This window comes from Oryzias latipes, chromosome 18 (genome assembly GCF_053564925.1).
Source record: "Oryzias latipes strain Hd-rR chromosome 18, Olatipes_Hd-rR_3.1".
Classification (NCBI taxonomy): domain Eukaryota; kingdom Metazoa; phylum Chordata; class Actinopteri; order Beloniformes; family Adrianichthyidae; genus Oryzias; species Oryzias latipes.
Window position 1 is genome coordinate 2,124,740 of NC_136254.1, and position 11,424 is coordinate 2,136,163.

The 11,424-nt window shown below is 46.5% G+C and overlaps 2 protein-coding genes across 5 annotated transcripts; one reads left to right on the forward strand and one right to left on the reverse strand.

Moving 5' to 3' along the window:
* The first annotated feature begins 3,314 nt into the window (after positions 1–3,314).
* Positions 3,315–4,527, forward strand: tifa (TRAF interacting protein with forkhead associated domain). The gene is made up of 2 exons (XM_004080059.5): positions 3,315–3,477; positions 3,553–4,527. The coding sequence occupies exon 2, from the start codon at positions 3,564–3,566 to the stop codon at positions 4,143–4,145; it is 582 nt and encodes a 193-aa protein (XP_004080107.1). The 5' UTR covers positions 3,315–3,477; positions 3,553–3,563; the 3' UTR covers positions 4,146–4,527.
* A 537-nt stretch (positions 4,528–5,064) lies between these two features.
* On the reverse strand, positions 5,065–9,167 carry LOC101169319 (RNA-binding protein 4.1). Of its 4 annotated transcripts, XR_013651156.1 has the most exons (5): positions 9,037–9,167; positions 8,246–8,679; positions 7,555–8,171; positions 5,755–5,830; positions 5,065–5,650 (listed from the first exon to the last, which is right to left on the reverse strand). XR_013651156.1 is itself a non-coding variant. In XM_020711816.3 (4 exons), exons 2-3 carry the CDS (start codon positions 8,655–8,657, stop codon positions 7,576–7,578), a joined length of 1,008 nt encoding a protein of 335 aa, XP_020567475.1. In that variant the 5' UTR covers positions 8,658–8,679; positions 9,037–9,167; the 3' UTR covers positions 6,832–7,322; positions 7,555–7,575. The 4 variants fall into 4 exon arrangements, 3 of the variants coding, with proteins under 3 accessions (XP_020567475.1, XP_020567476.1, XP_004080106.1); XM_020711816.3 differs by lacking the exons at positions 5,065–5,650; positions 5,755–5,830 and adding an exon at positions 6,832–7,322; XM_020711817.3 differs by lacking the exons at positions 5,065–5,650; positions 5,755–5,830 and adding an exon at positions 6,832–7,322 and having other exon boundaries at positions 8,246–8,674; positions 9,037–9,149.
* Between the last annotated feature and the right edge of the window lie 2,257 nt (positions 9,168–11,424).

The window sequence follows — 11,424 nt, forward strand, 5'->3', positions numbered from 1 at the left end:
GTTGAAGCCAGAACTACATGTGGCGTTCATTTACCCAAGTTATACCCCTTATCTAGAATTGACGACAGTAAGATTGGTGATAGGAATCAAGTTAAGAAGTTTGTGTACCTTACCACTCCTTTCTGGGTCTTTCCAAACAAACTACTGGATTTTTAAAAACACTTTATATGAAGATGAAGGTTGGCAAAGGGAAGGGAAATTGGGAGGAAATCACAGCAGACCGGTTAGATACGGTTCATGCGTCATTCATTCCCATTTACACAGATGGATCTAGTGATCCAGAAACAATGAGGACTGCTTTTTCTTTCCGTATCCCTAAATCAGGAAAGTAAGTCGGAAGAAAGACGTCAAAGTACTTTTTTTGTTTTAGTTTTGCAGTTGAAATGTTGGCAATCTAATTTACTTTACACTGGTTGGAACAGAATAGAATTGGTGATGCTGTAAGTTGCTCAGAGTCATTATCAGCATTGATGTCTTTGAAGTCTTTTCCTTCTGATAGCAGGGCAGATCTAGTGTACAAGATTTACAAGAGTCTGATCAGATTAGAGACATTGAAGATCAGTTTCTGGCACATAGAATCAGAATCCTTTTATTGTCATACTTGGTGATACAATGAAATTGTAGGAGCCTTGGAGTGGTGAAGATAAAATAAAATAAAAATACTGTAGACCACATCTCTAATCAAAATATGTCCAGAAACAATTGAATATTAAATACGTATGAACAAAATAGAATGGAATGAGTTGAGTTGCCATGAGCGCAGCATATTAAATATTGTGTGTTATCGCACAGAAGTCAGTTATTGCACACATGTGTAGTAGTCAGTCATTTAGTGTTTGTGTAGTTGGTGGGAGTGTGTGTATTCCGCATGGTGATCACCTGTGGAAAAAAGCTGTTCCTGAGTCTGTTCGTCCTGGTTCTGATGGACCTGCACCTCCTTCCAGAGGGCAGCAGATCAAACAGAGGGAAGGCAGGATGGGTGGAGTCAGTGATGATGCTGGTCACTCTGCTGAAGCAGCGTGACTGAGGGGAGCCGATGATCCTCTGCGCTGTCTTGACCCCTCTCTGGAGGCTCTGCCGTTCAGTGCAGTGGGAGAACCACACTGTGATTGACGTAGGACAGGATGCTGTTGATGGTTGAGAGGTAGAAGGTTACCAGCAGCTCATGGTTCACATTGTTCTTCCTGAGCCTTCTCAGGAAGTGCAGGTGCTGCTGAGCCCTCCTGCTGACAGCCATGGTGTTGAGGGACCATGTGAGGTCAGCCTCCATGGTGGTGCCCAGGAGGGTGAAGCTGTGGACCCTCTCCACACAGTTTCTGTTGATGTAGAGTGGGGGTGGGTCTGCTCTGTTCTTCCTGAAATCCAGGATGATCTCCTCTCTGTAGGCCGTCTCGTCGTCCCCAGAGATCAGCCCCACTACAGTAGTGGGGTCTGCAAACTTCACTATGGTGTTGCCGGTGTGGGCCGGTCTGCAGTGTGCTGTGTAAAGCGCGTACAGCAGAGGACTCAGCACACATCCCTGTGGGGAGCCTGTGCTCAGCATCCGGGTGGAGGAGAATACGGGAGGAATGGGGGAAATGAGTCGAGGGAAATGAAACAGCGGGCGTTGAAACGGGGTGTGGAGATGGAAATTCCCTTAGGACAGTTATTTGGAGGCGTATTATGGAAGGCTGGCAGAAGCAACGGGAAAGGGAGGGGAAAGGATGACAAGATGACAAGAAAACCAGGGAAAGGTTTGCATCTTGGATCAAACACCAGAGATCAAATCATTATTTGACACACGGCTATGATGAAAATGAGAACTTTTGCCCCACTGTAGGAATCGGGTTTTGATATTGAAGAGAAATTTCCAGGGAATCTGTCCACAGAAATGACCCCCCTGACTCACTGAGGAGTCCACCAGGACCCCCCCCCTCCCCCGCCTAAATCAAAGCAAGCAGCCAGAGCTTGGAAAATCCAGAGAAGACTTAGTCACTGCTGTGTAGGATTCCCATGAACACATTGAAGGAAAAGATTCACTTTGACTCTTGGAAATAGTTGAAATCTAAAAATTCTGCTTTGTGCAGCTCCTGTGTCATTGATTTATTATTGATCTGTGAGAAAAGTTTTTTGTTTTTTCACGAGTTTCAGTGTTTTTCTCACTGACCTCCAGTAGAGCGCATGAGTCTTATCAAGAAAGCCTCCCCCTTCTCAGATAAGGTTCTGGAGCTATTTGTCAGAAACTGCAAAAAAAAATAAAAAAATCCCTGGTTTTTCCCAAAACTTTAGTCACACATGCTTTGAGTTTAGCAAACAGCAACATGTCTGACAGTTTTACCCAGATGGAGAGAGAGGAAAAGAGGAGAATGTTGATCAGCACTGGGTTAATGTGTGACTGTCTCCTTCCAATGAGAAAAGCTTCCCGCCACGGCTGTAAACGATGAAGGCTTTCTGGTAAACCGCACTGTGGCCTTGAAGCTGTTGTTGCTTCAGTCAGGAATTTACAAGCAGCCGTGGTGCGTTCAGGGAACCACGTTAAAGGCCATTGTTTCTTCTCTTTGCTGTTTGTTCTCAAAATAAGAGAAGTTTGCAAAAGATTGACTGCTTCTATTTACAGCCCCCCTCCCATCATCTTTGGATCTATTTTAAAAGCATTCCCAGTGGTTTTTTGATGAGGATTATGGTGATTTTAGCCAAAATCTGTGTCGTTTTTGAGGCAGTAGTTCACAAGAAATTCACCTATGAGTTGTGGGCGAAAACCAGCGAGTGACCTCAACCCCCTTTCCCCTTCCCATCGCTGAGAGTTCTCTGTTTACAGGCTCTCTCGCTAGCTTACAGCCCTTCATACCCCCAGGCTATCCAGCCATCCGGTTCAGATCCAGATTCCAGTTCAGGCGAGGAGAACAAAGACGTTCATGGATCTATTGGTCTGTAAGTGGATCAATCAGAATGTAATATTTTTTTGTCTGCTTCTCATTCACCGCTTTTTGAATAAAGAAATACTAAAAAATAAAAATTTGAGCCTAATTTTCTTAATCTATGTCATCCATCATCAGAAAAATAACCAGAGAACATGTTCAAAACACCAAAATCACACTTTTCCTGGAAGTAAAAGTCTTGAAGAAGGAACAAACAATTCCTCAAAATGCTAAAGAAACTGTTGAACAAAATTAAAGTCACAGCAAAAAAATCATTTTTTACCAAATAGATATTTTTTACTAGTAGAAAACAGAACCAAAAATGCTTTTTGAGAACAACCATGATAACTGTATTCTTATAACAGTAACAAAACCTCATTTCAGAAAACAGATGAAAACAAAGTGTTGTTTTTCCAGAGTTGCACTTGAAAGCATCAGGTGGAGCAGGGGGGAGTGAGGACAGTCGTTCTTGTGTCAGTCTTCCTGTTTGCAGCAGCACCATTACATTCCTGAGCTGCTTCATCGTCATCCAGACACAGAGGAACGGCTCCGTCTGCGCCTGAAAGCAGCAAGCGCTCAGGTAGGAAACTAACTCCACCCCCTGAACCCATCTTCTTGACTTTGATGACATGTTTTTCTGTCTCTCTTGGATCAGTTTCTGCCACCATGAGCGTGTCTCAGACTCTGGAGACTGAGGAGGATCTTCTGACTTGCCTCCGTATCAAGTTCTACCACCCGCAGCAGAACCAGCGGGGTCTCTATGGCCTCCTTCCTCTGGGAAGCAGGAGAAGACACCCTGCCGATGACCCTCTCCGGCTGGGCCGGGACGCCCAGACCTGCTCCTACGGTCTGGTGGACCCTCGGGTTTCCCGCAAGCAGCTGGCCATCTACGCGTACCGCTCCCCCAACAGTCCGGAAATGCTGTTCACCATCCAGAACCTGAGCCAGAGGGGAAAGCTGTCGGTGAACGGTTCGACCCTGGGATACCTGGAGAGGACGGACGTCCCGGACAAAGCCCTCATCAGGTTCCTGGAGTACGAGATGCTGATCATCCGGGAGTCGGGAGAGGCCAAGAGCAGCTTCGAGGTGGAGTTTGAGGTGATGGCGGTTCCTCCATCCAGAGAGACGTGCACGTTTGAGACTGGAGTCAGACCCATCATGGACACGGGCTTGATGAACAACGCCCCGGCTATGCTCAGAGATGTCGGCCCCCAGGAGTCAGATGAGACTCTGTCCTGTTCCTACTGAAGGGTTACGTCTTTAGGATGCTCCTGTTGACCACCTGAGTCAATCGTCTCCACACTGGATCGATTGAAAAGCCAGGTGACAATGTGTAAATATTCTGTACTTGTTTTTTTTTTCATTTATATTTGTGTTCAGTCAAAATTTAATGAAATGTTGTGTCTTAACACCTGAAAGGTACTGAATGGTTTTGCAAACTAAGCTAGCAGATTAACATCTCTCCATCTTCAAAAATGTTCTGCAAGATCCAAAGTGAAACATGCTCAGAGTTATTTGTGTAGAAGTGAGTCTATTACTGACATTTTATTGTGTTTTTTACTAAAACAAATGAAAGACGAGGATTGAAACCCGTCAAAGGTCATGCTGAATAAAGTAAAAACAGCTGATCGAGTGTTTTTCGTCACACATTTCTGAGTTTGCTGGAAGGAAAGACGCGGTTCTGGATGAAGCCACGTTCACGCCATCGTCAACACTGACAGGAGATAAGAATTTTATCCAGTCCGACAGTCGGTGATCTCATCTGGAAGCTCAGACAGAGACGGCCGACTCCGGGGAAGGAACTCCCACCAAAAAGCAGAAGTGAGAAATGAAGAGAGAAAGGAACACATTCGTCTCTGAGGCAGAACGGAAACACTGGGCCTGCCGACTCGGGATTCGAACACCGTCAAGCGGGCGGAGATGCCATCCAGATGTGGCGGTGAACCGGCGTTATCTTATCTTTACTGATCTTTGAACTAGAGTCAGGCGTCTCCGGCTCATCCGTCGGCATGATTCCAGCCCGGAATTCTCTGTCTCTCTTTGTGACCTAAAATGACCTTTGACCTGCTTTATGACAAAGATGCACCGTCAAAAACAGACACACGGCTTTATGTCCAAACACCAGCTTCAATGAAACTTTATTTACAAATGGAGAGAAACAACGAGATATTAAAAAAAATAGTTTATTTACAAATTGGAAAAACAAGACAAAAAATTCAGAACAAGCTTTCGAAGAACATTTCTGCTGACATCAGCAAAGACCGAAAATATTCATCTTCAATGCCAGTACGAGGAAATGAAACAGAAATTCCCTCTTCCTGTGTGCTTAAGGGTTGTTTTACTGGTTAGTTCACATTTCATGTTGGCCGTTTCCAGAAAGAGAGACGGGGTAATAGTGGTGGCAGTTTTGCTCCATCATCCCATTTCATCCTTTTGATCAAATTTGACATCAAAGACTTTCAGCCGTTTGCATCAACGGGAACATTGGAATGTGCAGAGAAAGGCTGTGAAGCCGCTCCTGCGGAGCTCACCTGCTATTTTTGACATAAACCTAAACTCTCCAGCTTCTCTTCTTAAACTCAAAAGCTGAAATGTTCCTTTCTTCAAACCAGATGTCAACCCATCAAACCTAATGTTTAAGGGGAAACAGAAGCGACCAGCGGCGTTTCCGTCTCCATCGCTCACTTCACAGTGGTTGGAGGTGATGCTGGAAGCTTCCACACAAAACCCCGCCTCCTTGGAGGAGGAGCTACCTGCAGCACAAGACAGAGGTTCAAATCTATGCAGCTCATTGAACTGTAACGCAGAAAAAAGGCGGGTTCAGGATCAAGTAGAAACAGAAGATTCTGGCATTTACCTTGTTGCTAGGAGACGGAGGCCGTCTTCAGAGGAGGACTGAACCTGAGCGGACATCTCCTGTTTAAACGCTAAACCTACGAAGAGCACAAATACTAAGAAAACAAGAAACTTAGGAGCAAAATGTCCACGAGCGACAAACGGTGACAAGGAGGAAGATTTGCAGCCCTTCTGCTTAGAAATGAGAAAGCAGAAGTGGGACGATGCACAGAGAGAAGCTGCTGTTGTGAAATCAGAGCCCCCTCCCCACTGCAAACGCAGGCTAAAAGGCCCTCATGAGGCGGAGACGGCGGCAGGAGCCGGGGAACCGTGGAGGACATCATCCTTTCAGCCGACGGCCAGCGTCCCGCCTCTGTTAGCCGACGGCTGTGAGGGAAATCAGCAGAGATCCCGTTTGACGGGTTCGGAGGATTTTCTTTTGACAGAGCAACACTTTTGAAAGCGACTGGAAGGAAGTCTGGTCAAATAAATGTAAGTGTAATTCTGTTTCCTGGATTTTAAGGTGGTTTGTGGAGATGGAGTCACATCCGTCACGGTTTCGGAGACGCCGCTCGTCTTACGGTTAGGATGATGGCTTAAACTCATGAGGTCACTTTTATGTTTTGTCATTTCTAAAAATGTTTTGGTTTGACTACAAAGTGACACAACTGGGCATCGAGACTTAAAAAATGACAAATTCCAACATTAAAAACTAATTTAAATGTTTGTTTTGCCCTCTACCAGAAATAGTTTTTCAACTGATTAAAAAATAAAAAATGAATATTTCTGCTTCTTCTAAATAAATCGATTTGACTCCTAAACTTTTATTTTTAACTCAAAAATTGTCTTTGATTTGAACTTAAACTCATCCACTAGGATTAGATCGGACCTGGAAACCAAACCAACAGAGACCCTGAAGGCCACATCAACTGTGGTCCAATCAAGAGGGATTTAAAAACATAAACATTTCCTTTTTTCAGAAGATGTAAGACAATAATTTAGGATGTAAAACCGTCACCACACGTGAACGGCGTGACGAGCGCGTCGCTCAGCAGTTCATCCAGTCGGCACAGAAGAGTCAAACGCAACGAAGAGCAGCTTCAGTTTTAAAAAAAACTTCTTTCATTTATTGAAAAAGCCTTCAAAATAAAAAGAAGTTGGAAAGTGAGGACACACAGGTTCGATTCCCGCAAAACCAGAACTTTAGAAAATAACAGCACACACAGGCGAGCTGGATGTTAACTGAGGTGGAGGAAAACCTTTACGGATGACAAAGGCTTTTTCTGGAAGTTTGAATACATTCTCTTATTGTGAAAAACCAGTGGCTCAAAGTTATGAAGTTGATGCCTCACACGGGGGCAGAAAATAACAAAAACCAACAACATTCGCTCCGGAAAAACACCCAGAATAAAACAGAAGAACAGAGAGAAAAAAAGAAAATCGATCACATGGAATCGTGCGTTTTAAGAAACGCGGCCGCCTGCAATTTCTCCCGGTAAGTTTCCTGCGAACGCAACGCGATCCGCCATAGACATGGGGGTGTACGATGCCACGTGCATCAGCAGACGACGATGTGGTCATTTTCTAAACCTGGGAAGAGAGACATCACATGTCAAGGAGGTTTTCTCACAGGGTTTGTGGACGTTTGTTAGCTAAAGCAGCAGCATTTCAGGACACTAGCAGGAACGTTTACTGGACTTGATTGGGGTTTGGCAGCAGCTCCACTGCTATGGGGAGCTTTGGTTGACGGTCAAGACAGATGGAAGCAGAGATCAGACTTTGATATAAATGCGTGTTATGATTGAGGTTTTGCCGTTCTCACCTGGTGTCACCAGCGTGCCGTCTAATAGCTTGCGTACCGGGACGGCGGCGGCGGAGGGGGAGGCGGTACACTGTTGGCGTAGGAATCTCTGGGGCGAGGAGTCGCATAGAGCGGCACCCTGGAGATGGGGGAGAGCCGAGCCCGCTCATAGGCGTACCCGTTACCGGGCGACGGAGCGGGCGGAGGGAAGACTCGTTTGATGGGGCTCCGGTCTCTGAAAGAGGATGGAGGCGGCGGGAGGGGCCGGCGCTCTATTCCGAGACGTTCCCTGACAAGCGCGGAGGGAGGCGGCGGTGGAGGAATGGAGCGCCGGTCATCGTAGCCTGATGTGGCGAGCGGGCGGGCTCTGTATTTCTCATAAAAATCCACCAATCCATAGGAACTCCGCTCGCCGTAGCCAGGGACAGGATAGGGGGCTTGTCTCGCTGGAGGAGGGGGCGGTGGTGGAGGAGGAAGAGGAGGGTAACCTGTGCGACCTCTATAGAGAGGCTCGGGCCGCTCGGGTCGATAAGGAGCAGGGGGATAGTAGCCCGTTCTGGGAGGGGGCGGCAGGTGCTCCTCCTCTTCCGGAGCCCCCCTGGGTCTGCTCTTTGACACCCGGACCTGAATGCGCTTTCCTGAGAGACAGAAACACAGCCCCTTCAGCTGAATCGACCGCTCCACCGTGGCCCGGCGCGACAGCGGCACTCACCTTGGAAGTCCTTGTTGTCCAGGGCCTGGAGGGCGTCCATGCCCTCATCATAGTTGGCCATGTGGACGAAGGCAAAGTTTTTGATGACGGCGCACTCCGTGACGCTGCCGTACTCCTCGAACAGCTCCCGCAGCTCACTTTCAGAGCCCTTCTCCACGTTGACGACGTGGAGCTTCAGGGCGCCCTGGGGGTTCTTGCCCCTGCTGGGCTCCACGTTCATGGCCCTGCCGCCCACCCTGCGGAGGTGGAGCTCGCGGATGGCTTTGGTGGCACACTTCCGGTCATCCATGTGGACGAACGCGTAGTTCCTGTACTTGGCGCACTCCGTGACCGCGCCATACTCGCGGAAGAGAGCTTCAATCTCCTCCTTCTCGGTCTCAGGAGAAAGATTCCCGATAAAAATCTTTACCATAGCCGCTTCTTCTTTTTCTACTCTACAAAAAAAGTAAGCAGCGCAAAACAGAAACGAGTTTTCAACTCAATCAATAACGGAACTGGTTCACTTTGAAGGGGACAGCTCGATTGGAACAATGTTTCTAGAGACGTTCGACTCTTGTAAAACATTTACGTGTGTCTTATTGGGAAAACTTAGAGGACAGGTGAATGTTTTTCGCCTCCAGAGTAGCAGCACCGACTGCTAGCCGTGTTGCTATTATTAGCAAGCTGAAGTTAGCTACGAAAAGGTTAGCAATCATGAGACAAAATAAACTCTGGATATGAATATTAAAAAAAACTACATATAAGTGTTTTAAATGTGTGAAGTCAACAACTGCAATGTCAGATATACTCACTATTTTGGAGAGCGGCGCTAATCGAAGTAAATAGATACTCGGATAGGCTGACGGACTTCTTCTGCTTGTTTTTTTGGAGGAGGTTAGCATCCGGGACTTCCGCCACCTAGCGGCTGGAGGGGGAAGAGCAGTTTGATTCCAAACAAACTGTTTATGGCGGAAAACCTAATAAAAATAGCATTTAACATACATTTGATTAAGATATGGTAAATACTTTAGGAAATGTATATTTATAATGTTTACATTAGATAAAATAATTTAAGAATAATAAATTACATCTACCCATCTCAAAGGTTTTAAGATTGCAATGTAATTTGTGTATGGAACAATTAGTAATAGTAATAATAAATAGTAAGTTGTGTACTACACAATATTTTCATTAAATACCATCATATTTGGCACCATATCAGAAAATAAATGGGAAGAAATCTATTTAATCATAATTCTTTGCCTGGTAAATTTAACACACAAATTCAAACTGTCAAGGAACCAGGGAAGGAGGCCGAGTACTAGTGAGCGTAGAAGTAACCATCCAGGATGAAACATCCAAGATCCATGAATACATCAAGTTCAAGGCCCCAACTGACAGTGAATGTCTCAGACAATAGAGAGCAGAGGATACAGTGCTGGAGGACAGATCCTCATGGGAGGACAAACCCCTGCATGGGATGTACCACCGGACCATAACTGAAGTGGCTGATATCAAGAAGTCCTACCAATGGCTAGAAAGGGCTGGCCTACAGGACAGCACTGAAGCACTCATCCTGGCAGCTCAGGAACAAGCCCTGAGCACCAGAGCCATAGAGGCTCAGATCTACCACACCAGACAAGACCCCAGGTGTAGATCTACCACATCAGACAAGACCCAAGGTGTAGATCTACCACACCAGACAAGACCCAAGGTGTAGATCTACCACACCAGACAAGACCCAAGGTGTAGATCTACCACACCAGACAAGACCCAAGGTGTAGATCTACCACATCAGACAAGACCCAAGGTGTAGATCTACCACACCAGACAAGACCCAAGGTGTAGATCTACCACACCAGACAAGACCCAAGGTGTAGATCTACCACACCAGACAAGACCCAAGGTGTAGATCTACCACACCAGACAAGACCCAAGGTGTAGATCTACCACACCAGACAAGACCCAAGGTGTAGATCTACCACATCAGACAAGACCCAAGGTGTAGATCTACCACACCAGACAAGACCCAAGGTGTAGATCTACCACACCAGACAAGACCCAAGGTGTAGATCTACCACACCAGACAAGACCCAAGGTGTAGATCTACCACACCAGACAAGACCCAAGGTGTAGATCTACCACACCAGACAAGACCCAAGGTGTAGATCTACCACACCAGACAAGACCCAAGGTGTAGATCTACCACACCAGACAAGACCCAAGGTGTAGATCTACCACACCAGACAAGACCCAAGGTGTAGATCTACCACACCAGACAACACCCAAGGTGTAGATCTACAACACCAGACAAGACCCAAGGTGTAGATCTACCACACCAGACAAGACCCAAGGTGTAGATCTACCACACCAGACAAGACCCAAGGTGTAGATCTACCACACCAGACAAGACCCAAGGTGTAGATCTACCACACCAGACAAGACCCAAGGTGTAGATCTACCACACCAGACAAGACCCAGGGTATAGATCTACCACACCAGACAAGACCCAAGGTGTAGATCTACCACACCAGACAAGACCCAAGGTGTAGATCTACCACACCAGACAAGACCCAAGGTATAGATCTACCACACGAGACAAGACCCAAGGTGTAGATCTACCACACCAGACAAGACCCAAGGTGTAGATCTACCACACCAGACAAGACCCAAGGTGTAGATCTACCACACCAGACAAGACCCAAGGTGTAGATCTACCACCCCAGACAAGACCCAAGGTGTAGATCTACCACACCAGACAAGACCCAAGGTGTAGGCTGTGCAAAGAGGCGCCTAAAACAATCCAGCACATAACTGGAGGGTGTAAGATGCTGGCAGGTAAAGCATACATGGAGCACCACAATCAAGTGGCTGGAATAATATACAGGAACATGTGTGCAGAATATGAACTGGAAACCCCAAGATCAAAATGGGAAACAGCTCAAAAGGTGGTAGAGAATGAGAGGGCAAAGATCCTGTGGGACTTCCAGATCCAGACTGATAGGATGGTAATGGCGAACCAACCAGACATTGTAGTGGTGGATAAAGAACAGAGGAAAGCCGTTGTGGTGGATGTGGCAGTACCAAGCGATGGGAACATCAGGAAGAAGGAACATGAGAAACTGGAGAAATACCAGGGACTCAGAGAAGAACTGGAGAAAGCCTGGAAAGTGAAGGTGACAGTGGTGCCTGTGGTAATT

Excerpts from the sequence above, each read along its gene's own strand:
- LOC101169319 (XM_020711816.3), bottom strand. The coding sequence starts at position 8,657 with ATGGTAAAGATTTTTATCGGGAATCTTTCTCCTGAGACCGAGAAGGAG. Across the intron at positions 8,172-8,245 it reads GGACAACAAGGACTTCCAAG|GAAAGCGCATTCAGGTCCGG; the intron begins GTGAGTGCCGCT and ends TCTGTCTCTCAG.
- tifa (XM_004080059.5), top strand. The coding sequence starts at position 3,564 with ATGAGCGTGTCTCAGACTCTGGAGACTGAGGAGGATCTTCTGACTTGC.